Consider the following 26471-nt stretch of genomic DNA (forward strand, 5'->3'; position numbering starts at 1 on the left):
TGTTTCTCGCTATTGACTCGCAGTTGTTGCTTTTAATGAGCCGACAGGTGCAGGCGAGATGCCACAGACTCGATTGCTAACCATCTGGCTATCGTCCCTCCAACGATTACCACCCATACCATGAAACAGCCCATTGTAGCCATGATGAGCGGACATCCAGCGAAAAATAGAAGTCGTCTCATTGTCGACAGATGTCGTCCTATAGAGACACCCGGAAATGCCACCTGGGTTCTGCTGTCAATGCTGTCAACAGTACTCATTGTTTGTATATATATTTAAGCTCAGAATGAGAATTGGAGATTAATCTATCTGCTATTGCTCAAGGACCGGAGTGAATGCATGGAGCCCACCAATGTGGATCGTTATCATGGTCTCTAGCGCTCCTTAGAGCATCATGTAATGCCTTCGCCACCAGATAATCTGTGTTTTCCCCCAATACGTTCTCTTTCAGAGACTCATAAAAGCTCTTAGTAATATGGGCATTAGAAGCGCCGTCGGCGTTTGACAAATATCCCACGACATGCCTAAATCCAGCCAATTGGAATGCACTGATGATGTCTAACCCTCCATCAGTCGATTGCTTGGCTTTGCCCTCTGCTGGGGTGTATAATGAGAGGAAAGCGATTTGTGCCTTGTCAAAGGTTGTCTTATTAGACAACAACTCCACTGTCAGTTTTCCGTCGTCTGCGCCTGGTGATAGGCGCCTGCGAACTTGAACGTAACTTTGGGACGGGTTGAGAGGATTAGAGTACCCGTGACAAGCAAAATGAATAACATGAGACCTGCGCAGATTTTCCAATACCTCTTCAAGTGATGGCTCTGAGAGTGTCTCTACCTTGAAGGTACCTCCAGGAGTCTCCTCCATCATCCGCAGCATTTCTGTAGGATCTGGGGGCCGACAGCCATCTGAATCTCTGGGCATCGTGACGAGCGTGACTGAGATCCCTTCGCCATTGTCGCTACTGGATGTAATGCTGCCTCTGGCTTCGATCAGAGACGTGATAGATGGAATGTAAGACGAGATTACATTATCCAAAGTGCTAGCCTCGGAGTTGCCTGCTGCGTGAAACGGAAATCCGCTGGCGATGCCAGTCCCGATCCACCAAACTCGAGGGGTTGACGATGATGACGGCGACCATGCGATCTCCTTGAGAATTGGGTCTACACACGCCGTCCAAAGCCAACTCAAAAACTGTTCGTCGTATAGATCCATGTCGCTCTCTATATCTAAACCCTGGGACTTTCTTATACAATTGAAAGCCTTGGAATGCTTGTCCAGAAGAGAGTTGCCATGGGGGGTTGCTTTTGGTAAGTTGAGGGACCTGATTCGTTCTCCGGACGGCAGGATAATGATGGCATCACTGCTAAGGGGAGTGATATTCACTATCACAACTGAGCCATGAGTGACTCCCTTGACCAAGTCGTCTATGTTTGGCAATGAGAGAAAATTCTTAAAGTCTGGTAGATTCCGTATCAGCGCAAGGCCAAAGTCATAGTCGTGGGCAAAGTCGTCCATTTCTGGCACTATCCGATCTTGTATAGTGACTTGGTCCATCGTATCAACAGCCTGGGCGGCTGTAGATCGCAACTTGTCAAAACGGATTGCCGAATCCTTACTTTGTTGTTCCAGAAGAGACAGTCTGTTTCCATACTTGATCAAATGGTATAAGATGATTTCACAACTGAATTCAATACTCAGAAGCGCTTCCTCCGGTTTTTCAACAAGAAGTGATAGAGAGCAAGCTTCGGCAGCGAACCTCGACATCTGTTGGATGGCGTGCTGCTGATCCTGGCCTGTGATGGTTGGATGACAGGCCATGGGCAGTAATTGCAATGCCTTTTGCGCAAGGGAATTTGCTTCTTCTAGCTTTCCGTGAAATTTGAAGATACGGATGACATCTCTGGCTGCCTCAATTCCCAGCAATGGGTGCGCAATGCTGTTTACTTGCAATCCTCTACCAATGTCGGCACGGGATGCCATAATTTCAACCTGTTCAGGATCGTTCTTATCCCAGGTGAGCTCCAACTGTCGAAATAGCATGATCCCAAGGTTGGTCAGGAATCTCAGTTGATTAAAATTGTTTTTGTCCAACAGACTAATGGCAAGCTCTGTCTTTTCAATCGCTTCTAGAAGATCATTCGTGTCTCCATTTTTCTCATAGCGTCGCAAAAGCCAGGCCCCGAGGTTAGCTATTCTAGCGGGTTTCTCGGTATGACTTTCGGGAGTCCAGGAGATGGTGTCCCTTGATAATGGTATTCCGACTGGGAGAATATCTGGATCCTGTTGCACCTGGTACTTCTTGAACAGGGTCCTAGCAAACTCATCCAGAGGGTTGGCTCGATCCTCGACATCATCTGGAATAAAAGGCAAAACTTGCCTCGAATATGAGGCCGCCAGCTCTATGTCGCCCAAGTTTCCCGACTTCTGGTATAAAAAAAGCGTTCCGGTACGCAAGTCAAATGGTAGCCTGATCCGTATTGCTTCGTGCTCAGCATTACTGGGATCTTCGTAAAAGACTTGCCAGCAGATAGTAATGGCTGCCCTAAGGTCTTCCAGGTCGTTCGTTTCTTCGTACCGATATTGGATGCCGGAACCCAGGGCTTCACCTATAATGACCATGTACCAGAGAGATGCTTCGCCTTCAGTGGGAATGTCCAATGAGCGCCATAGCAGCATCTGATGGCGTAACGATTCCCGAAGGTCATCTGTGTTTCCAGTTTGCTTATAACGGGTGATTAGTAGGTTCGCTAGTTCTTCCCGAGACTTTAATCCAATGTCGTCCTTCCCTGGCTTTGTCTGTACGTTTTTGGTGGCTTCCAAAATGTCTTGATCGAGTTTTTCCATATTGACTGTTCGGTGTCCCTCGCAATTGTCATTGACTTTGAGTAATGGATGTTACATCACGTAGAGGGGACCTTTATGATGCGGGGGTAAGCCCAAACGATTTTATGTATCCTGAGTTAGGCTCTGTGCCGCTTATCGACATGGTCGTAATGCCAAATGACGTACAAACCACCACTCGGGCGACCGAGCCACAGTAAGATGCTGTGCGGCTTGGCGCTTACTATTACCGGGTATGACATATCGCCGATTCCTCGTAGCAGTATGTATGTGCAAGTCCAGCTAGCCATGACATCATCCGCAATATCGTGACGCAAGACCATGTTATCAGCATCATCGCACATCGTAACAGTGCTTCTTTATAGGTTTGACAAGCCTGTTTCTATAGTGTTTCTATAGACGATACTTTATTGAGCAGCATTTGAACTACGAATCTAGAGATCAAGATATTATCTCTGTCAACGATAATTCGACTCCGGCCTCGCAGTCCAAGGACAGTCGCAGCCTGCGGGACAAAGCCTATGAGTCTGGAGGATGTGCATTTATCTATCCCCTGTTGCTGGATCATCTGTGCTTTTTATTACTAACTCGCAATTGTTACTTTCCATGCGCCGACGGATACAAGCAAGATGCCGCACAGCATAGAGACAAGTGTATGGCCCTGACACAAGTCAAACTCGGTTGCTAACCATCTGGCCACTGTCCCTCCAACAATTCCCATCCAAACCACAAAAAACCCTGTCTCAAACCACTTTTTCCGATCGCTATCCTTCTTAGATATTTCCGTGCTCGCTCTCATTGCCGTCCCCCACGTATCAGCCGTCATTGTCACCAAACTCCAGATGTGAATGGCTGGCAGAGGGATGTTATAGAAGAACATTCCAGGCACAACATACCATGATAAAGCCAGCCTCAATCTATCCGGATTGCGCAAGATGTTGTAGACTGTAGTAATACCGATTCGGAGAAACAGATCTGGATAGCTGAAGTAAAGCAGCTTCTGCGACGTGAGAAAATACCAGAGCACAGCGACCGCGGCAACTAGAGGTCCAAACTCGCGTCTAGCTGCGGCAAAGAATGCCATGGGGTGAGACATGGCATAGACACGAGGGACGAGAAGAGATTCGATGTGAGTGGCTCGGGCCCAGCGGACTTGCTGCCGCAACCAGCGTGTCGCTGTTGTCGGCGTCTCTGTGGCAGTAAGGACGTCAGAGGCAAAGACAACGCCCCAGCCGCGAACGAGAAGGTTAGTGGTAAGATGACGATCCTCATTAACGATCTAGCCAAGGTTAACGTTGTTCCCCAAACGTAGAAATAGTAAAGGCTATCTTGTCACGTACCATTCGCTTGCCAAAAACCTTCTGCATATACCAGGGCATAAGAATGGCCGACAGAGCTGATAGTCGAAAGGCAGTGCAAGGCCCGCTTTGGCAGTCACTTGTTGCGGTGCAAGCGGGCGTGGACCGGGTCAGATAGAGCTCGGCCCAGTAAACAGTGGCAGCCAAGCGAGTTACTACCGTGTCATTACCGTTATGTACCGTTAATCCCGAGCTGGCACCGCCAACAGTAGGATCTCCCGCAATGGTGCTAATGGTTCGCTCAAGCGTATCCTCCAGCACTATGGTATCAGAATCCGACGACCACATGAACTCAATGCCGAGCATCTCTGCAATAACCAGAGAGAAGATGAAACTAGTAAACATTATTCCCTTCTTGTGCATGTGTTGTTGCACGAGGCATATATGTCTAACGCCATCTCGATCGCCGATCAAGCAGCCCTGCTGATCAAGTATATGTCGAGCAAGATTCATACACTGCCGAATCACCACGCTGTTCGTTTCGCTTTCGTCCATCTCCTGCCCCTGCTCATGCTGCATTGATAAATGCTGATTATAGAGTTGTTCTGCCATATTACCTAAAGGCTCCTGTATGTGAATTATCTGAGACTGAGAAGGGTAGACCTGTAACCCCATTAGCAATGCCGATGAAAGAGCAGAACTACCTCAAAAGTAACAAAACCTTCTCAAACACATCTACCATGTCTTGATCTTCTGCATCGCTGCCATCAATGCCGACCAGCATAAAGGCTTGACAGCGAGCTGCCTTGTAGCTCTCAAGAGCTCGAGTAAATAACGCTGGGTCTTCGCGATATCCAACCACGGTCGATAAGCAGTCCAGCTTTGTACCAGTTCCTTTCATCGCAAGGTCAAATTTATCTCTATGCACTCTTTGAGGAGTCGAGTGGAAGGATATACGACGCCCTTCATTGGCAAAGCGATTGCATTCGGTAAGTATGATACCTAAGAGTATGTCTATTGTCATTGGGTACAGTGTTTGTATTGTAGCCAAGTAGAAAAATGGGATAATGAGGAGACATCCGGCGAAATTAAGAAGCTGTCTTAGTATCGCCGTATGTTGTCTACGGGAGGCACCAGTAAACGCTATCTGGGTTCTGCTGAAAATGCTCTCAACGGCAACCATTGTGTATAATCAAGAATGCCTCAAATGGAGTTAGAAGAATGAATTGGAAGCTACAAGAATATAGAAGAAGGAATGCCTGAGGGTATAAGAGCGAATTGTTGCCGAGAAGGCTACGCGGCTTCAAAGGTCGTGATGGATATGCTCGTATTACAGATTGGGTTAATGTTTACGACGCCGTTACGTATGCCAACCCACTATTTGAGTCAGTACCTTGCACATACTATTTAACGAGAAACTCAAAATGCCCTAGGAGTGATTTGTGATTGGTTGGTCACAGTACTGCTAATATTATAGGGTTGTTGTAATGTAGCCTTGCCCAAAATTCAGAGTTTATGCAGGCAATTCGGCATCTTGTAAAGGAAATGCGCTTGAATATCATTGTTAATAGGGGGAATGGGTGTCCACAATAGCAGATGTCCTCTTGATATTTCACTCCGTGAAGTGGAAGCCGATGGTTACACCGCGTCTCTGGGCCCTTGTGAAGTTTAAATTGCCCGAAACATGAAACAGAACATGATTCTGATAGCCGTCTACTCCGTATTCCCGAGGCTTCTACATCTTGTCTACTTGTATAGGGCCACCGCCTCCTCGGCTCACCCGAAAAGCCCTAAATACATCCACATGTTCGCTGATTCGCACTGCATGCATTTCATCAAACCCTTTCGCTCAAGAAGCAGCTATTAGTGTGTAGTCTGTACCAGTCCATCTGGCAGGGATGATGTTCACCACTTACAGGGAAAATCGGATTCTCCCACCTTCTATTATCGCCATATGCCTGGCACTATACTGCTACCTTCTCAATTCCTCTGTGGAAAGACTTGGCGCTAGGAGACTTCCTGATAATCCCCAATCTGAGCTGAAGACAAACTCGCTTTCGGAGCCAACGCACCAAAGTCTGCAAATGCAGCCTGATGGCCATGGAAAACTCGATGGCAGTGATGTTCTTTTGATCCTCAAGACTGGTGGGACGTCGATGTACCACCGCCTGCTTATTCACCTAGTCACCAGTCTCTCTCAGGAGCGAATAAACCCCCAGAATGTTGTGATATACTCGGATTATGAAGAGGCGATAGGCAACTTTACAACCATCGATGTCCTCAAGAACATGACAGAGGCCATCAAGTCACATCCTGATTTCGACGTCTACCATGCCCTGCCGCAATACGTCAAGAATAACGTCTACGTCGAGAGTGCAAATATAGAAGGCGATCATGAAGGCCCTGTCGGCGGCTGGGTTATTGACAAGTATAAGTTCTTGCCTATTATGGACCACGCTGGCAAGAACTGGCCCCATGCACGCTGGTATATATTCATGGAAGACGACGCATACATCTTCTTGCCTAATGTACTGGACTACCTGTCATCATTTGACTGGAAGGCACCACACTACCTTGGTAGCTCAGCTTTCTTAGCCAACGTCACTTTCGCACATGGAGGCTCTGCTTTCGCTCTCTCACGCGGCGCATGGGAGATGTCCTTCGGGAAGAACTCGCGACTTTTTGAGGACTTTGCTGAATACACCCGTCAGCACGGCTGTGGCGATCACATCCTAGGACGTGCACTGAACGAATATGGAATCCGGTTCGGAGAAAACGGCGGTGATGAGAAGTTTACTTGGGGGTTTAACGCAGTGGTGCACTGGAAGTTCGGTTTCAGTAGTGAGAACTGGTGCACGCCTCTTTTGTCGTGGCACAAAGCGCACAGCAGGGATATAGCGAGATACTACCAGCTGGAAAAGAACTGGGACTTCAAGGTCAGTCGGATTCCTCCTATGTGAACGTGAATGGAACCCAGTTATGCTGATACCGAAGCAGAGGCCCATGCTATTCAAAGATTTCTTCACACTGATTATTGCTCCAGATCTGGGTAAGAGACGAGAATGGTGGGACAACCTGTCCAGCCTCTTCGATGTCACTTCTGCCAACGCAAATTCGCCTCCGGCTCCGCATTCCAACTACGATCGCAGTCTATGGGCCAACGCATGGAAGTCTGCGGATGCGTGTGAAGCAGCTTGTGAGTCGTGGGACGAGTGTATGCAGTGGAGCTATTACGATGACTTGTGCCGCATGGACGACAAGCTAACTATGGGGTCTGGATTTGCACCTGGCATGTATCAGAGGAGGACGAGACTGTTAATTACGAGTGGTTGGCTGTTGCCTCGAATCAAGAATTGGGAGTGCAAATAGACACTTGGGCTGATGAATACATTCGGTAGAAGAAGCACGAATAGTTCAACATTATATAATAGTTTGAGTAACACAATCTCACTAGACTCTCAACCCGTCTTCGAGACTCTCAGGTCTGCTGCTAGAGAAGTCTTTAGTGGAAAGCTAAATGCAATCCACTGCTCAGTAGAGCTGCCTCCAGATCTATCATTGTCGGTTGGTGATCTCTTCTTGAGAGTATGACCAATCTTGGGAAGCTCCAGCAGGTCAAATGAAGTTGGTTGAGACGTGACTAATACCTTGAGAGTATCATGGCACTCTTCAATACCTTTCTGTCTCAGCTCATCGGGTACCATGGTCCTGAACTTCTTGGTAAAGCTACCTGTCATGAATCTTTCATTGTGGTTGTATGGAGGGACCACTGCGTAGCTACCGCAATAGATATCCTCAATCTGCCAAAGAGGACCCAGGTCAAGAATGTACAGATACAGAACTTTTGTGCCGTGGTTCTGAAGCCTCAACTCGAACATGGCTGTCTTGCCTCCATCTTGTTCAACGTTGACAAGAGTGCCTGGACCAAAGTGATCCCCTGCTCGGACAATATTGATGTCGAATGATGTTCGGAAGTCCTCTTCCACAAATGGATTTGTGAGGCTTCTGACAAGCTGGTATCGAGCTAAATGCTCCAAAACTGCAGCAAGATCATCTGCAGTTGTTTTGCTTTGTGGCAATGAAGGGAGGTTCATCACTTCTTCACCATCTCGAGTCAGAATCCTGTATTCGTTGTTGATAACTTGGACATGAAACCAGGATGCCAAGGCCTGCTTGCCGGCTTGGGCGATCCCATATCTTGTCAAAGCTTCTGGCCAAGTATTTTGGGAAGATATCTTGTCGCTGAACGAAACTGAGAACTGGCCAAGAGCTCGTCTCGTTTGTGGTTCAGCAACCCAGTCATTTTCAGATGTCACAGCGGTAGAATCGTCCAAGAGTAACAGGCTGGTCAAAGGGCCAGCTCTTTCAACCGTTGTTTTGACCAGATTTGTGTGAAAGGCCTCGTTGCTCTCAAGGATGCTGGAAGGGTACAGAATGAACTCATCGCCATCGGATACACCATGAGCCTGACCCGCCTGCAATGCAAAATGCTGACCATTTCTCACAACAAGTACCATCGATCGTGAGTTCGTAAAGTTGTTCTCACCAAAGAATCCCTGGTCTTTGTTCCCATACAAGGCAGGATTTTGCTGGATTGAGTGGCCACGAAATTTGGAGCTGAGACGGTAAAAGATGTTCTTGTGTTTGCGATTCAACCCGCCGTCTCTTAGACTCAGGTTTAGAAAATGGGACAAGGCACCATGCGATTCTCCATTATGGATGATCTCGCTCGCTTCTTCATGAGGACCGCAAGCTGCAAGAAGTGCATAGCCATTTGGGTTTATCAACCAGCTTGGCAGCATAGACACATCACGATAGTCTGAGTTGGGCGCTTCCTCATCTTGCTCTGACGAATTTTTGTCGGCGAAGTATGCAGATGCGAGATCTGGATCAATTCGAAGGAATCGAATATCGGGACGGTCCAAACGATAAATACTTGCTGCGAAACAGCAGTCAAGCACCAGAGTGACAACCAGACCCTTCAACACCATTGCGTTTAGAGAAACTGCTAGCCTGTACCCTCCAAGCGGCCTCACTTCGTCTCCATTCTCACCACCAAGAAGGGCGAGAGCCAAATCTCCAGTATGCTGGTTGGAGAACGCCTTGGTGGTAGGAGCGATGCGGGTGCCATGGCCAGAGTAATGGATGTAGATGTAATCTCCAGGTTGAGCAGCGTCGGTCAGGTCTCTGAAAGCCTTAATCACGTTTTGATCAGTTGGTAGCGTGTCAGAATCTTCAACTGGTCTTGTGATGCTGTTATCAGAGCTTTGCGTAGCTGTCAGGGCTTGGATGTTGATGTGAAAAGGCTGCTGTTCTAGTAATGATCTGATTTGCTGTGTATCGCGTACACAGCCCTTCAGCGACGACTTGTATTTCGCAGGATAAGCGTCGATGCCAATTAGGATAACATGATATCTCGGAGGAGCAGACTGATCTTTGGCCATTGTTTCGTTTAGATGGTCTTGAGCTTGGTATGCGACATTATTCACAGGACCCAACTTATCGCAAGTCTTATCGTGAGGGGTAGCAAGAATATGTACGTGATTGGTCTCACTCCATGGGGTCTTATGCATATGCATTGTTCTTTCAAAGTACTTTGCCTTCTGGCTGCCTTAGCTACACTGCCCCATATGCACTTCTGCCTGAAAAGCCACCAAAACGATGTGAGGAATCATGTGCCCCAGCAATGCAATGCGTCCTTATCATTATTTTCCCCGCCATGGTCGCTCAACAGGCCTCGAGCTCATCCACATCAATGTCCGCATTGTTTCTGAATGGGCTCCCATTGGTATAACAAAGCGTGCATTGTCCGGAAACTGGGGCTGTCGCAACAAGATACGGGCCCTCTCTGGATCCATCCGTGTTCAGCAAGTACACGCTATCTCCTACTTTGAGGCTCGGCGCCTGCACAGCCTGATTCAGTACAAGAGTTGGGGCTAGCCAAGTGACAACAATTACGTACATTATCATATACAGCCACGAATGGTCGCTTACCGCCTGGGGTGTACTCAGGCGATGCATTCTTTCTGGGAGTGACGAGCATTAGCTTACTTCCAAGTCCATGGTTTCAACCACTTACTGCTGGTCATCAGACATTTTGGACGGACGCTAGTGGAATTGCGAGAAAAGGGAAGATGAATCAACGAAACCATAGCGGGTATTGGACTTATGTATAGTGCCCACCTGGGCCTCGACTTGCATGTGCACGTGGGGGCGCTTCATTGGATGCCTCAGGGGCCGGCTCAAAGATTAAAGTAACTGGGATCTCCCTGAAGGTGGCTTGTAAAGTCCTAGAATCTTGCATAAGGTCAGTCCGTTTGTGTGCCAGCGATCACACCTTGACGACACAATGACGGGTCAGCCCATTCTTCCCCTTTCGGCGACTCCAGCGCAATCACCGAAACCTCAAACGGGGAAAAGTAAAGTGCCTCTTCAACAACAGGGACTTGATTTTCTAACCCCCAGATAGTTGAAGATTTCAGGCCAGGCTATCCGAGATTCACAGCCCTTATCGCATCACATAGCCCTTTTTTCATCTTTCGACGCTTCAACAGACTAAGAGCAAGGCTGCTGCTGCTAAAACAAGACCAGCTGTCGATTCTAGAGAGTGAGCTCGATCAGATAGATCAACAGGAAAAGGCACCTATCTTTCTTGGCAAGAGCCGCATCGATAGAAATGCTAAAAGGCTATCAGTCTTATCAAGGATCGAGTCTGCACTGGTCGATTATGGTATGAGTTCCTGTTTGACTGACCGCATCCGTCCTATTAACAACATAAAAGATGGTTTTATAGACAAAACTAATCTAGCATTGACTCTCAGCGATGCGGAATCAAGAGATGTGCAGAGCCTCAAGAACTGGGTTGAAGGAAATGGTTGTCTGGCTGGGAACGAGACATCTTACCTCGAGCATGACCGCGACCTTGTCTCACTAGTACCAACAATTGACAACGCAGTTAAGCGGTTTGAGAGTTGGATAGAAGAACGTCTGGTACAATTTCTACCTAAATTTCGAGAAGTATGCCAAGTCCACCTCACAGAAGATGACAATACTAATGAGATAGAAAAACCGATATGTTTCGTGTGATCCAAACGTCCATATATACAATGGTCCCTTTGTGGGCCGTGTCGCCAAAGGGCTACTAATATGCCTGGTCACTCTACTCTTGTTACTACCAATTGTTGTCTGTAACGTCGTGTCGACGGCCGCGGTGAGGATTTTCATCGTTATGATGTCGACTATCGTATACCTTTTAGTTCTTTCCGGGTTGACGAGAGCAAAGACCACCGAACTTGTGGTGGCTGGTACGACGTGAGTGGACACATTTTGGCTTAATTGCAACATACTAACATAGAGTATAAGTTATGCTACAGTTCTCATTGTGTTTGTTTCAGGCACTAGTGATAAGGCACCTTGATGAATGGGATACCCTCTCATGCGATCATGGGTTCATCGGCGCGAATAGAACCCAATAGCCAGCCTTTTCCATTGACGGAGCCCAGCCGGCTATGAACCAAAGTCCAGGTCAGCTCTTTGAGAACTAAACAAATGACTCAACAGTTTAGTCCAGATGACTAGCGGTGGCATGTATTTTCAGTGGTCTCTACACCCTAGCTTCAGGGTCCATATTGGCAGCCGCAACTTTGCAAGGTTCGCCAACACTCGAGACAACTTGGCCATTAGCTGAATAGCAATACACATCCTGATAAACTCCTTCTAGTCCCTGTGGAGGTGTAGCTAGAATCTGATGGTAGAGTGTCACCTCCCCAATGGCCATCAGCGGCTCAGAAGACGACTCGTTGAAATAGACAGTATTGCGCTGACACTTGTTTGTATTGAGAAGTTGGGGAATGTTCAAGAGCGAGTGGAAAGTGTGAGCTGTATAAGGGGAGCTGTCTGTTATTTTGAACGAAATGTCGAATGCTTCAGCGTAGATTCCTGGGCCAGAGATAGTGTTTGGTAGAAGAAAGGGTTTCACCTGGATACTATTGAAGCCATTGGGGAGAACCCTCGCAGCTGACGTATCAGGAGAAAATGTCGCCGGGAAGATAGTGGTTCCCTCAAAGGGCGAAACGCCTGAGGCGACACTGGGCACAATTGCCTGGAGCGGTTGTCCGTTAGTCCCGCCTATGTAGTAGTTGACCGGGACGCCGATAGGTGTTTGTCCGTCCTTTGTGACATCAACAAAGGGCACTATAAGAGAAGCCTGCATGAGCGCGTCTATCTGTAGTGGGACAATGTTCAGTGCCGTCATGCGAATATCCTTGTCATAGCCAGCTTGTACAATGAGCGGGTGTTTTCCAGCTGGGAAAGACGGCAAGATGCTAGTGTCGATGCTTAAAGGATCATATCCAGTTATGGTCTTGACGAGAGATTTGCTGATAGGGACAAGGCAGTATGCTTCGACTCATTGTCAATGGACTGCAAAATTGTTAAAAATAGCTTGCTTATACGTACTGGTATTGGCTGACATTGTCCTATTGGCTGGATTGTACCTTGCCAGGGTATTGGGGTCAGCCTGAGCCTGGCAAAAGGACACTAGGAGACCAGAAACGGGAAGAATGGTCGACAGCTTCATTGTGGACTTGCTACGTGCATAAATCGTAAAAAAAGCTGATTTTAAAACTTGGTAGAGTCTTTCGGCAGCTGTATTATTTATAGCCAATACATGGTCTGTAGACAAAAGATGCAAAGGGCTGATGGCCTTGCCGAATGCAACCTCCTTTCGACGACATTTGACAACATTGCAGGAAGCATAACAAGATTCGAGTGATACATGTACCGCGTATGCAGTACTAGTGAGAACCGGCTGAGCGACCTCGATCACGGCTGGTTTTTCGATTGTCGGGGATAAGGGCAGCCCACCGTCGATCCTGAGATGGGCGACGGCTTTGCCAGGCCTGCTGAGACAACGCGAACTCCCGGCCTTGAAGTATGGTCCAAGCTTCCCGAGACGCCGATCATGAGTAGGGATTCATTTTGTAAAACCAGACTGACGGCACCGTCGCTTATATATATCATTTAAGCTGCCCTCGATAGCAATCTTCTAGGGACTTGTCGTAAAGAAAGAGATGATGAAAACTGGGAAATAAGGGTAAACATGGCAAGATGAAAGCAGGTATACCACGGGCATTGATGGCGTCGCGTAATGGGCGACCGCACGGACAGGTCTTTAGTGATCATCCCTGTTGTTGCAGCCCGGAACATGTACGATCCGCAGCATGTCTTAGATATACTCAATAGTCGGAAGCGCAAGTAAGCCTCGCCGTCATACATTTCACCAGCTGACAAACTGTTTAACACACCGCCCAACAATATTTTCTCCTCCATCGTGAGACATGGATGTTTGCGAAAGCCCCCGCATCACCCAACCAGATGATAACAATTATTGTTCCACCTCAGCTCATACGCGGTAGTGAGAATCTGTTATAGTCTGGCCTTCGGAAAAAACAGTGTAATATTTACTCATTCGAATTATCCAAGGTCCTATGTTAAACACCATAGTGAATATAAGGAATCTATGGCGGATACATAGGCTCCTCGTCGCAAGTCAAAACATCCCTCGAGAATCCGTCAAGAGCTGTTCCTTCAAGTTCCTCTACATCGCCTCTCTCACTTCTGATAGTTCCAACCTGTGAAATCCCAATTGTCCGGTGATCAGTCCCAGCCAATGTCAACCAGCGGTCTCGGAGCTCTCTAGAAGCTTCATGAAGCCCACGAGAGACTGCTTCATCCGTCATGCCATTCTGCACCATTCCTTCGTAAGTAATCCTGGCCATATCTACACAGATCTCATCTTTGACTTCCCATAAAGTCCCGATGACATGGCGAAATCCAGCTGTGTGGAACCCATTGATGAGGTGGATTCCTTCATCCGCTAGGTGATTATTCTCGATACGTCCAGTGCCACAAGCTGACAGATAGGCAAGAAAGGGGGAGCGACTATGTAGGTTTATGTTCAATAGGTCCAAAACAGTTAGACACTTTTCTCTTTCTTCGTCCAGACAGAGATAGCTTCCAATTGGGTCCTCGGGATCCGTGCGGGCATGGCCTGCAAAGTGAAATATCCCGCATTCAAGCAAGCTAGACAGAATATTGTCCCTCGCTGGTTCAGGCTCATCTGGTTCGATGAACATTGGCTTGCATATGCCACGGATAGCTGCTATTTCCCTGGTTGCGAAAGGGAGTTTTGAGCTCCCAGGAGTGGCTTCCATCGCGACAAGCAGTGCGTTTGTCTGGGTCGCAGCCGAAGAAGGTCGCTTTCTACCACGGATGATTGACTGTATAGAACCGTGATAAGACGAGATGACTCTATCGATGACGGTTTCGGAAGAGCCTTTCAAGTGGTTGCCAGCAGCGTGAATGGGAAACTTGTTCAGAAGTCCTGTCATAATCCACCAAACATGAGGCCAGTCTCCCTCAGAAGGGGGTTTGTCAAATCCCAAGGTGCTCAATACAGGGCTTGCAACGCAGTCCCATAGCCATTGAAGGGCCTTGTCGCTTTTGAATGTCCCGTTTCTGACATACTCAATCATTTCGCGCCGGTTGAAGTCAGTCAAAGGCACAGATGTGATCTGATGACTCTCGACCAAAATCGCATCGCAACGAAGCATACTTGTGTTGATAATGACAATAGGGCCGCGTTCTGCCGCCGACTTGATTGCGGCTTCTGAAGGAGGTAGTAGAAAGGCCTCGAAGCCCGCCTCCTGCCTAATTTCTCCAAGTAATCTTTCAAACTCGTCGCCGGCCTCGTGACGCCGACTCTCGTCGACATTCCATTCGGGATCCTCGGTATTCAGTGTCCTTCCGGAGGCTGAGGAAGCCGAGAGCTGTTCACGAAGTGTAATGAACTTCCGGGCGAGATCAGGACACTGCTCTTTCAGAGATCTGATATCAGCACGCATCTCATCCAGAGATAGAGCAAATATGCCTCGTCCCTTCTCTAGAAGGCTCAGCGCTACCAATGGATCTTCACCCAAATGGAGTGCTAGACCGGCCGCCTCGGACGAAACCCCGCCTATCTTAAGCAAAAGATCCTGCTTGTCGGAAGTCTCGAGTGACCGCACAGCCATTTGCGGAATGAGGTCCACGACATACTTGGCGTCCTCGTAAGCCTGCTCCATGTTTTTCTGGACCATGCATACCGAAATCAGTTTCATACCGGCCTCAATACGTGCCACGATTGGTGACTGTGTTTGAAAGAGAGCAGCTCTGTAGAAGAACTCTGTTCGCTCAAGATCTTCGGGTGACTCTGTTTCCCCGTATCGCTTTGCAAAGAACAGTGCGATCAGAGACATGGTATCGGCCTGCTGTGGGTGGTTTGGCCCCAGAGCGAACAGTGCTTTCTGGGTCAAACCAATAGCCTCGTCGAGATCTCCCAGGTCTTCCGTCATCTGGTATCTTCTCTGCATAATGGCTCCCAAATCATGTAGTCGTGCCGGCCACTCGGTGTGCTCTTTGGGGGTGGCGTCTTTGGCCTCTTTTCCCATCTGAACACATTCATCTAGATCCTCTAAGGAGCCTGAGCTATCGAAACGAGCAATGAGACAGGCTGTCAGATTTCCCAGACGCATATGCCTCATGGCACTCTCTACCGGTGTCGCGTGTACTGAGCCCTTAGCTAATGCAATTGCTGTGTCCAGATCGAGTTGTTCATCAGTTCGGAGGTATAATGTTCGAAGGTATCCCGATAGATTGCAAGCATGCGTCGCCCAAACATCAGACCCCTCAAGAGTCTCTTCAAACGCCATTGTTGCTATTCTAATAGCTTCTAGAAGATCTCCTAGCGCCCCGGTTCTTATGTGTCTATCTCTGAGGCCGACAGCTAAGCCAGCAAGTCGTGTCACCCGTTCGGGATCATCAATCGATGTTGCATCGATGGCCTGTCTCGAAACCACGATGTGTTGATTGAGGTCGTCTATTGCACCGGTGAGGACATGTCTGTCAGAGAAACTGCCTGCGAGTAGATGCAGTAATGTACTTCGGGATGAGTGATCCTCTGGGGAAGATTCGAGCGTTTTTTGGGCCATGATAATAGCCTCTTCTGAAGCAGAGACTGATCCTGTTCGTTCGCTTTGTGTCCGGAGCCTGACCATGAGATCAATCACGAGGTCTATAATATCCGGATCATCCTCCGACGTGTCATCAAGTGCTCGTCTAGCCAACTCGATAGTCTCTTCCAGATCTGAAAGTGATCCTGTGAGTGTATATCGAGTGTAGATGCTATTTCCAAGATCCGTCAACCATTGGATCCAAGACGGGTCATTGTTTTTCGACAAATTAACAGACTGCCTAAAGACTTGAATGGCTTCATCTAGGTCTTTCGGGTCTCCCTCGAAGTGGAACTTGTGACGCAACAGGCGGCCTAGGCTATTAAAATATTTTGCAGCCACCGGGCTGTCATGGGGGACAACTTCCACCGCTTCTCGGGCTACCGAGAGAACCTCTGTAGGATCGCCCTCTCCATTTCTTGAGAGATAATGCTGCCGAAGCAGACAGCTGAGCTCGTATAGATGACGTGAACGCTCGGAATCCCCATCCGGTCGGCTGCGAATAACCTGGCGCAGCGACGCAGCATACTGGTCCATCGCCCTACTACTATAAGAGAGGCTGGAATCGGCAAGGGGCTGGCTAGACATTTTTTTGTGCAATGATATAAAGAGATATCATGATCAGTAAATTACCTCCTACAGGAAAGTCTAAAGTAATTACTCGGAGGAGTTGTGAGAGGCTTAGAATTCGAAGCTTTGTGATGAGATTGTGTACTTTCATCCAACTTTCAAGGCACTTTGTCATAAGACGCAGTGTTTTAACTACAAGTAATTCATTCATCGGGAGGGAGCAACTGGGCAGCAATGCATAATGGATAACCTTGTGTAACTAAACCAGGCTTGAAAATGAACCAGTGATTGGCTCTAGGGTATAATGACGACAGCTTATGTTTCCTCATCTTAAACAAGGTCAAGGCTACTGCCTGATATAATTATGAAAAGGCGTAAGCAACACGTCTACACAGTCATCTTCTCGGAAATATGTGGTATCTGGAAACAGGTAGCTAAATGCGTTAAAGTGAGCTCTAGTGATTCAGAGATACACAAATTGGATGTTAGAAAATGGGTGGATTGTGTCTTGTTGATAAGTCAATTTGGAATAGGGAAAAGGACGCTAAGATAAGCCAGGCGAGTTGAAGCGGATTATGGATCTTCCGTTACACGTTTATCCCGGCCAAACCGGAAAGCAATCCGGTGCTTCCTCAGGCCCACTAAACGATTTGAAGGCTAGCGAATGTGTTCGACCGCCCCGGCCCGCGCCGCTTGGTCACATACAATGCCTGCCATCCGGCCATTGTCGTCGCTCTGGATTTACCCTACCTACTATGCATGTTAGTTTTACTAAGTGCTATGTGTGTTTAACGGATGAGTGGCTCTAGAGCATACAGTTGAGATTTTGAGGTTATCTTCTATAGTGATACAACATGTCCCAACAGTCACGACATTGGAACGCAACCTGTCCAAAATGTAACAAACAGCATGCCCCGTGTTACAAGCGACGGCCCGTACTGTGTTCGTCAGTCGACGCCGCTCGGCTGAATCGTTCGGAAGAGTCAGCAATGACTATATTTTCAGGTATGACATGGGATTTGGCGAGGTAAGACGTACAGGCATCCTTCTTAATTCGGCATGCCGAGAATGGCTGTAGGATGAATATAATGAATAATCAGACAACTAGGCCAAGATTCATTTAGGCAGGTGGTCATCAGCATACAGCAGATAAGAGCACATATAATTATTTCGATCCAGTTTCGAGGTAACACCCCGATCCTTTGTTAGTAATAATTCCCACTTAACTAATGACCGGCCCATGCAATACCCCTGTTAAATAGAAAATTCTAACTTGATCACACTACCCAATGCAGGATCTCTCAAATGACCTTAAGAATGACACATGTTGTTTATGCAGTAAGACGGATGTTTCCCTTATAAATAAACAGCTGTTCCAAGACCTGGCCTTTATGATTGGAGGGAATTCTGGCTGTATGTTGCTAGTGACTTAGCTAGCGAGGTCTCTTTGTTGGCTCCACCCTGTCGAATGGTACCTTTGAGACCGATAGTCAGTACGTTTTTGCACCCTGAGGAATCAGTGAGACAATTACTGCTATTGAGTGATTGGTAAGAATACGGTAAGTTAAACCCTGCCCAGGGCGGAATGTAAGCGATCGTCGAGATAGCCAATCGTTACGTAGCCGAGGGTTATTCCATGCTTCCTCCAATTTATTAATCTTCGATGAGTGAGGTCTCGTGTCCACACGAGATATAGAATAACATGATGATGCCCCAAGTATAAGTATGTGGCCTATTCCTCACTTCGAACCACTCTTTCCATAGCTCAGGCACAGCTTCAGAACATCAAGAAAACCTTCCTCCATACACTACAAAACCCTCCTAACATTCAATTCTCGGAAGCTTCTTGCCCACAAGTTCGTCATCATGGTCGCAGCCAAATTCATCATCATGGCCATGGCCGCAGCTGTCACAGCCACTCCAGTCGCATCAGCCCCCAAAGCTGAGTCTACTTCATGGTCACCTCTCAACATCGAGGACAAGATTGATTGGGATGGCATCGACAAGAAAGCCTTCAACGACCCAGCCAACTGGAACAACACCGCCTCAGCCGGTATTACCAAAAAACCTGCTGATTCCATGACAATCTTGGCTGGTCCTTGCGAGCAGGGTACTTGCCCTGACTACTTTGCGGCTTTCGACCTAGTGTACACCTTCACCGCCGTCCCTGTTCCCGGTGATCCTCCCCTGACAATCTTCTCCTCCAACTCTGACATCCGAGTCAACGACTGCAACAACTGTCAGCGCACCAAAGTCGGCAGCAGTCTCGGTGGCACTGTTGCAGGCGGTTGCTTGGACTTCACCTCGTGTGGTCGCCCTCAGACAATTTGCGTTGACCCCGGCAAGACCCGTGCCCACAGAATCTGGAAGGACAAGAACGTCAAGACATGCTACAATATGAAGGTTGAGTATCTGGGAGATTGCGGTTCTGTTAAGTCTCGGATTGTCCTGCATCCTACTGGTGAGACCGCGTGCAACTGGTAGAGGGTGCAAGGAACTTTTAATATTCTCACTATCGTTCAGACAACATATTAGAAACAGGATACAATGAGGGAGGGGGGGGGGGGGGGGCAAAGTTAAATAGCGCAATATGAAAACCCTTCGTAACTAATAAGATCAATTTCTCTAGAAATAAGCCTGCAGCACCGGACTTGAAACCCAGGAGCTCTTAAGAAGCTAACGAATGGCATTTAATAGACCATATAACTAATTAGCTCCCATAACCAGTGCCACGGACAACCCCCAATATTCACAACAAGTTGGACATTTCGGACAACCTTCCGAGGCTAGCCAAGACTTCAAGGTAAGTTAGTATATTTCGGCTCGACTCGCGTTACCCCATGCTAGCTACGTTAAAGCGGTTAAGCCAGGACGCAAGGTATCCAATACGAAGCTAGAATTCCCACTGACATCACTAATCCTTCTGTTGTACTCTTCTTGAACACCTCTGGTCTTGGACCTATAATACCTGCGTTTAGACTGGATCTCACGCCATTCTATCCAAAGGTTTCATAAACAAAAGGCTGCTCATCAGGTCACTCATGGAAAAAGTACTTTAAGTAATATCAGGTCTGGAACAAAGTACTGTATTGAGACCCCTGTAGCTATCACTACCTCCACACATTTCGAGGTCGCTAGGGTTAAACAACCTCTTTAGCGGTCTCACTTGCCCCATGAGTGACGTTACCCAACTTCCTCTGCTTGCGCCATTCCTCAGCGTACCGAACTCCGAATCCATGCTCAAAGACGACACGGATCTCCTCCAAGGTCATTCCTGCAGCCTCGGGATAGCAGAAGAAGACAAAGACAAACCCAATGAAAGACAATGCAGCGTAAAAGCCAAAAGTACCCGAGGGGAAGATCCCACGCATCATTGACAAGAAGGTTGATGAGACAATGATATTGGGACCCCAATTGCACATGTTGATCATCATGGTGCCCATTGCACGGACTTCCATGGGGAGGAATTCATTGGCCTGCCAGGGCACACAGCCAAGACCAGCGGCGTAGCTGGCTACGAAGAGAATCATGGAGACAAGGACAACAATGGCAGGCCACCCAACCTTGTCCTCTGTGAGCTCCAGAGTCTGCCGATCAATGGGGATCTTGGTGAACACTCCAGCTGCCAGCAGGAGAAAGACGGGCATTCCCCACATGGTCCAGAGCAAGAGTCTGCGACGACCAACTCTGTCGATAAGGAAGATGGAAGCAAAAGTAAAGATCCAGTTCGTGGCGGTCACAATGGTACCAACCGCAATGGGGTTATCGAATCCAACGATCTGAAAAAGGGTACTCGAGTAATACATCATGGTGTTAAAGCCACAGAGTTGCTGGGTTGCCATGAGACCACAGGCGACAATAGCGGCTCTGCGATTGGCTGGAACAGTCACAAGACTCTTGAGAGATTGGCGAACTGAAATCTCTTCGTTGATAGACTTTGCCTGTGTCACACCGTATTGTATATCGGTCATCATCTGAGCTACCTGGGTCTCGTTGGCCGTCGGATACATCCGTTGCAAGACTCGAAGACATTCGTCGGATCGATTATGAAAGCACAGTTGGCGAGGTGACTCGGGGCACCAGAATAGAAGAATTCCAAGGAGGATAGACGGGAGTCCTCCCAAGCCCACCATATATCGCCAGCCATGAGGGACTTTGTAGAAGGCTGCATCGAAAGCATAGGCGAGGAGGGAACCGGTCGCTAGGAACACCATGTCGATCGAGATCATTCGGCCGCGGTACTTGGCTGGTGCAATTTCCGCAATGTAAAGTGGGATAATCTGGCTCGTGTATTAATAAAATGGACTTTGCTGTCCCAGGGGCCAAAGCAACATACCATCGAGGCTGAACCGACACCAAGACCAACGAGAACTCGACCAACACACATTTGGACCAGCGTGTATGAAGCAGCCTGCACAACAGCGCCGATGGTGAAGAGCACCGAGGCAAACCAGATAGCAGGCTTTCGGCCGTACTTGTCGGCAGTGATTCCTGCAATGATGGCTCCGATGAACGCACCAGCTGCGCAAAGAGCAGTGATGAGCTCTTTGTTACTGGGGGTCAGAAGGCGACCGTCAAGGCCATCTCCAAGAACCACGAGGACACCAGAGATGACTCCAGTGTCGTAGCCAAATAGCATGCCACCAATGGCGGTTGCTACAACGCAGAGGTTGAGGAACAGGCCAGGAGCAGAGTCTTCGATGAAGTCTTGTCCCCCTTTGGTGTCATTTTCGACGTGGCTGACTTGCGTCTGGGACGACTCCAAGACTTCGTCGTTCTTTGCCATCTTGTATGGAGGAAGTAGGTTAAACAAAAAATATGATGGAGCTGATAATGCACGAGAGAATGAAAGTGATGATTCCTGCTTTTTATACTTGTGTATCAGAGTTGAGGGCGCCTATGATGAGGTACAGACCTCATCTATCGGGAATCCCAGGACTAGCACCGTGTGTCTAGACCAGTGCTGATGGTCTCGCTAACCAATGAGCGTGCATGGAAATGGTTCTCGGATCAGAGCGTGGCCAAACCTTGATTCTGGGGTAGAAGCGGAGAACCATCACATCACTCTCTCTCCCCATGGGGTTGAGGTAGACGAGCCTTATTAGCGTGATGGGAATTAAGCCCGGCAGTCCGTGGTCGAGATACTCCAAAAGGATGGGAAAGTGTATCCGTTGTCAAGGTAATTACCATGTAGGGTGAAGAAGCCATGACTCGTGATCCTTGCTCCACCCATCATTATCAGCTGGGCAAGTCTATCCGTTCAAATGGCTAGTCTCTCCGAGTCATCCGACCCGCATTTCGGCGGGGGAGTGGATGATGCCCAGAAAAGTAAGTCGGCACTGAATCTGGGCATTCTTTTCCGCACCAAGTCAACCAGTCCAAACTTGCAACAGACGACCAGCTTCAAATGGCAGAAAAGGTGGTCGTGTTCAAGACAATGTTATCCACCAAGAACATGCAGATGTGGAGAGCCTATGGAGACTATGGGAAGTCATCCGGGGAACCTACCTCTGCTGAGCTTCAAGCAGTTGTATAAGACCAATATAAATGCAAGTCCAATGCCTCCTCATTTCTTGCCAATCACCCAACACCATCTCTCTTAATCTTATACTCTACCCATCATAATGGCACCTCAGAAGCTCAAGATTGCTGCTGCTGGCCTCGGCCGCATGGGCAAGCGTCATGCCATCAACTTTCTCAACCGAACACCCCGTGCAGAGCTCGTGGCTGCCTTCACCCCCGACCCCACCGAGATGGCCTGGGCCAAAGTCAACCTTGAGCCTCATGGGGTAAAGCTATATGATGACTATCAAAAGATGATTGAACAGGAAGGTCTCCAGGCTGTTGTAATTGGTACGGCGACCTCTGTTCACGCTGAGGAAGCCATCCAAGCTATGCAGAAGGACCTCCACGTTCTCTGTGAGAAACCTCTATCTACGAGCATTGAAGTGGTTAGTACTATTTTTCCGATACTCATATCGCCCAGTCTAATTATCCCAGTGTCGCCAAGTTGTTGCCGAAGCCAAGAAGCGACCTCACCTAAAGGTCATGTGCGGCTTTTCCCGCCGTTTTGACGACTCCTATCGCGATGCATTCAGCAAAGCCCAGCAGGGTGCCATCGGCCGACCTACAATCATCCGCAGTCAGACTTGCGATAAACACGACCCCTCAGGCTTCTTCGTCGAGTACGCTGCTTGGTCCGGCGGTGTTTTCGTCGACATGTCTGTGCACGATATCGATCTGACTCTCTGGTTCTTCGGCGATGAAGTCATTCCTAAGAGTGTGTCTGCCCATGGTGTCCGTGCCGTTCAGCCCGACTTGGGCAAATACAACGACTACGATAACGCTGTTGGAATCGTCGAGTTCTGGGGCGGCAAGATCGCGTACTACTACTGCTCTCGAATGATGGCTCACGGACAGGAGGATACCACAGAGGTTATTGGAACTGAGGGAAAGCTGACTGTCAACGGCAACCCCCAGTCCAACCTTGTCAATTACTATCACTCTGGCGGTATCACCCGCGAGGTGCCCGCTCACTATTACGGGCGTTTTGAAATGGCTTTTGTGCAGGAGGCGAACGAGTTTGCTGAGGCTTGCTTGGATAACAAGCCTCTCCCTCTGAAACTTACAAATGCTGTGAGAGCTGTTGAGATTGGAGCTGCCCTGCAGGAGGCTCTTGTGAGTGGAAAGCAAATCAGGTTCGATGAGATAGGACGCCGAATCGAGGAGCCCAAGCTGTGATACATTATAGGTTGCGAGAAAATATACAGATAGGTGTTAGGTATTGTTAACCATCAGTCCTCATTCGAGTCTTGCGTCCATTGCTGCTGCAATGACATACTTAGTGAATCTGTTTGCCAGCCAGTCTTTTGCTGAATGTGTCGTAAAAAGTCAAGAACCATATTCTGATCCAACTTTTCGGTAAAAACACTGCCCCCTGCAAAGTGTTAGAAGAGAGAACTGTCATTTGGCTCCAGGTGCGACAGACAAACTGATAATGAATGTCGAGCTGTGAATAGCGCATTTTCGGCTTTTGAGTGAGAGCTTGCTAATGCTATTATCTGAAGTAAATGGTTTCGAATCGTTCGCTGTATTGTATTCGTCAGTTCGATCCCATCGAAAGATTTAGGAGGATTGAATTCTGACCTCAACCTTCTTGCTCTCTCGGATCTGCTCAAATACTGAGTCTGTAGCAATTGGCAGAGACATGACCAACACAATCTTCGCAATATGGTAGTATTGCAAACCCACCGCTATTAACGCTGATCAGCATAAACCAGATCGTCTATGATGTGACCTACAATGAAAAGGCGAAAGAACCCAAATAGTAGGTAGCAATTTCCCTTCATCCTTATTTCTGGTGGTTTCTAGAATTGGATTGAAAGCAGCCGGTTTGGAGTCAAACCAATCGTCAACTTGCAGTCGAATGCTCTCCAGGCTTTCGTTCGAGATGGATGAATCGGATGGGTAGATGGAGCTCAGAGATCGAGCAAGAAGGAAGACCATTTTGTTTGCGTAGGCTGCATCATCAGTGCGTCGAAAGATATCGGACTGGAGGTAATTCTCTAGGTTTGATCTCAAAGGCCGCAGTCTTGTCAGTGAGACATAAATGTCTTGTCGGAGACAGAGCCACGCTGCGGCCTCACCAAGACCGCCGTTGAAGTCAAACTCTGACATCGAGTTGACGATCCTGGATGTTCCTGTCAGGTGCATTTCCATATCCTCCGCTACGAGAGTCAGCATCAGTGTCGATGCGAAAGTATGAAAAAGTCCTCAGACTCACCGTCCATCTCTTCGTACTGCCGCAGTATGGCAATGGCGGCAAGGGTCTCCTCATCGATATGTCCACTCGCTTTATCAACAGCTTCTATCAAGACACTCAGGCAGGAATTGTAGTACTCCAGAGCCTCGGTCGAAGTGTCTGCCTTATCTCGATTGATATGACGCGAGGAGAAGGCGAAAACTGCGTATCGAAGCACAGGGAAGTACAACGACCGGCGGGGAACCTCCAACTCAAAGTGACGATGCACATCAGTCGCGTCAGCCCATAAAGCCATGTTTTCCGTAAAGTTCTTAACAAGCTCCGCCTCGCGTCTTGTGAATTGCATTGGCGGACGAGAGTACGGTGAGTCGGGGGAACGAACAAGCTCGGAGCTGTAGCGGAGATGTCGAGTCATTTGCGTACTTGCTGGAGAGTTTCCCGGTAACGACGCCATGCTCTGGGACACATGTGACGCCGGTGATATATGCGCCAGTGCAGACGCATGTTGATCCGTTTCTGTGGTATCAGGAGCGGCTGTCAAATCTTCAGCCAGAGATATACTAAAACTGTTAGCATGCTCCAATTTGAAACCCGTACAGCTCACTCTTCTTGTGCTAGCTCTTCATAATCCCGTGATACTCGACCGGTCTCGTCAACGTATTCCACTTGGGGCGTCAGCTTTATTGCAAGATAGGTCCTTCACACCCTACATGATTTTCTCGGTCGCACCCATGTTTGATCAGTGGAGAAGGTATATTCAGTTGATAGACCTAGGCCCGGTCGGAAACGGATCTGTAGAGCGCGCTCACAGTCTATGCCCGCCTTGACGCATGCCGAACATGATGGGACTTCCTTGTCACCTTTGATCAATTAGCGGGATGTAGTTCGTTGTAACGGAGACCTACATCGTATATGGCGCACTGCTCCCCTCAGCAACTCATCTCAACAAAGCCTCAATCTAGCATCTCACCTACCTCTGCATGCAGTACTATCCCAATCAGCCGCTGGTCCGGGTTCGCGGAATTGAACTTACCATCCAACGGCGACGCGACTATATTTCTTGGGCAAGGGATCTTCTACTTCCATTACAGTACTGATGCTGGGAGTAAAAGATAGGTAGTGAAGCAAGAGGATGGAACTTTGGCCGAAATGAAATAGTGTCAAACCATGTCACGTGACATTTTACAAGAATTTAGTTATACCTACTTAATTATTTAAGGACTAACTTTAATTAATATATTAATAAGAATTATAAAAAAGAAAGATATATAATTATTATTTTTATTTATTATCTTTTTAAATTTATAAATTTTTCTTAAAAAGAGTTTAACTTATATAATTATAAATTAAAATTAAAATATATTAGAAAAAAAACTAAATAAAAGGAAACTCTTTAAATTAATCCTAATTAATTATATACTCTTAAATACTATATAGTACTAGTTTCTAGAACCTAAATAATATTACAAGCTTAAAGGAACAAAAGGAACACGTCGATTAGGCCGCTCTAGAAAAATGGCAATTCGTCCTGATGGATGAGGGTTGGAGCGTGGACACTGTTACCAGCCTTGTCCATAACACCAAGCTCCAGAGAATCGGCGTTACCATCTGTCCCCCTTCGAACCAGTGGAACTCGACTGCTGATGTCGCCACTCACATTGTAGACATGAAGAGCTGGGGCGTGAAGGGCGCCAAGATTGACCTGTTCTCGTCAGATGTACAAGCGATCCATGTCCAGGAAACGACCGACTAAAGGGTCATGCTATCTCCCGCCGGGGTCCAATAGTCTCATCATACTGTCTTATGTACTACTCTCGTATATACTGGAGTTTGCCTCCTGATTATTTTTGCCATCAGATTCAAGTATCCCGAAATCCCCATGGATATATTTACGCCACTTTATCAATTACAATGCGTGCGGGGTAGCAGAAATATGTCTCAGCGAGTGA

At 47.9% G+C, this 26471-nt stretch overlaps 10 protein-coding genes across 10 annotated transcripts; 3 read left to right on the forward strand and 7 right to left on the reverse strand.

Moving 5' to 3' along the window:
- Positions 1-319: 319 nt before the first annotated feature.
- FSUBG_10773 (TPR domain protein) lies at positions 320-2845 on the reverse strand (the record flags this gene model as incomplete). The annotated part of the gene is made up of 1 exon (XM_036675385.1): positions 320-2845. One exon carries the CDS (start codon positions 2843-2845, stop codon positions 320-322), a length of 2526 nt encoding a protein of 841 aa, XP_036533719.1.
- An 812-nt stretch (positions 2846-3657) lies between these two features.
- FSUBG_10774 (glycosyltransferase family 2) lies at positions 3658-4545 on the reverse strand (the record flags this gene model as incomplete). The annotated part of the gene is made up of 3 exons (XM_036675386.1): positions 3658-3694; positions 3739-4121; positions 4183-4545. 3 exons carry the CDS (start codon positions 4543-4545, stop codon positions 3658-3660), a joined length of 783 nt encoding a protein of 260 aa, XP_036533720.1.
- A 1493-nt stretch (positions 4546-6038) lies between these two features.
- FSUBG_10775 (glycosyltransferase family 31) lies at positions 6039-7509 on the forward strand (the record flags this gene model as incomplete). The annotated part of the gene is made up of 2 exons (XM_036675387.1): positions 6039-7076; positions 7138-7509. 2 exons carry the CDS (start codon positions 6039-6041, stop codon positions 7507-7509), a joined length of 1410 nt encoding a protein of 469 aa, XP_036533721.1.
- Positions 7510-7598: 89 nt separating this feature from the next.
- On the reverse strand, positions 7599-9584 carry FSUBG_10776 (caspase; the record flags this gene model as incomplete). Its single annotated transcript, XM_036675388.1, has 1 exon — positions 7599-9584. The coding sequence occupies one exon, from the start codon at positions 9582-9584 to the stop codon at positions 7599-7601; it is 1986 nt and encodes a 661-aa protein (XP_036533722.1).
- Positions 9585-11743: 2159 nt separating this feature from the next.
- On the reverse strand, positions 11744-12718 carry FSUBG_10777 (uncharacterized protein; the record flags this gene model as incomplete). The annotated part of the gene is made up of 2 exons (XM_036675389.1): positions 11744-12540; positions 12598-12718. The coding sequence occupies 2 exons, from the start codon at positions 12716-12718 to the stop codon at positions 11744-11746; spliced, it is 918 nt and encodes a 305-aa protein (XP_036533723.1).
- Positions 12719-13658: 940 nt separating this feature from the next.
- Positions 13659-16778, reverse strand: FSUBG_10778 (30S ribosomal S17P protein; the record flags this gene model as incomplete). The annotated part of the gene is made up of 1 exon (XM_036675390.1): positions 13659-16778. One exon carries the CDS (start codon positions 16776-16778, stop codon positions 13659-13661), a length of 3120 nt encoding a protein of 1039 aa, XP_036533724.1.
- Positions 16779-18626: 1848 nt separating this feature from the next.
- On the forward strand, positions 18627-19244 carry FSUBG_10779 (uncharacterized protein; the record flags this gene model as incomplete). Its single annotated transcript, XM_036675391.1, has 1 exon — positions 18627-19244. The coding sequence occupies one exon, from the start codon at positions 18627-18629 to the stop codon at positions 19242-19244; it is 618 nt and encodes a 205-aa protein (XP_036533725.1).
- Positions 19245-19900: 656 nt separating this feature from the next.
- On the reverse strand, positions 19901-21546 carry FSUBG_10780 (myo-inositol transporter; the record flags this gene model as incomplete). The annotated part of the gene is made up of 2 exons (XM_036675393.1): positions 19901-21040; positions 21097-21546. 2 exons carry the CDS (start codon positions 21544-21546, stop codon positions 19901-19903), a joined length of 1590 nt encoding a protein of 529 aa, XP_036533726.1.
- An 838-nt stretch (positions 21547-22384) lies between these two features.
- Positions 22385-23501, forward strand: FSUBG_10781 (NAD-binding Rossmann fold oxidoreductase family; the record flags this gene model as incomplete). Its single annotated transcript, XM_036675394.1, has 2 exons — positions 22385-22711; positions 22761-23501. 2 exons carry the CDS (start codon positions 22385-22387, stop codon positions 23499-23501), a joined length of 1068 nt encoding a protein of 355 aa, XP_036533727.1.
- Positions 23502-23554: 53 nt separating this feature from the next.
- FSUBG_10782 (uncharacterized protein) lies at positions 23555-25255 on the reverse strand (the record flags this gene model as incomplete). Its single annotated transcript, XM_036675395.1, has 6 exons — positions 23555-23697; positions 23749-23848; positions 23907-24013; positions 24062-24487; positions 24544-25082; positions 25233-25255. 6 exons carry the CDS (start codon positions 25253-25255, stop codon positions 23555-23557), a joined length of 1338 nt encoding a protein of 445 aa, XP_036533728.1.
- Between the last annotated feature and the right edge of the window lie 1216 nt (positions 25256-26471).

This window comes from Fusarium subglutinans (genome assembly GCF_013396075.1).
Source record: "Fusarium subglutinans strain NRRL 66333 chromosome Unknown NRRL66333_c0000191, whole genome shotgun sequence".
NCBI lineage: Eukaryota > Fungi > Ascomycota > Sordariomycetes > Hypocreales > Nectriaceae > Fusarium > Fusarium subglutinans.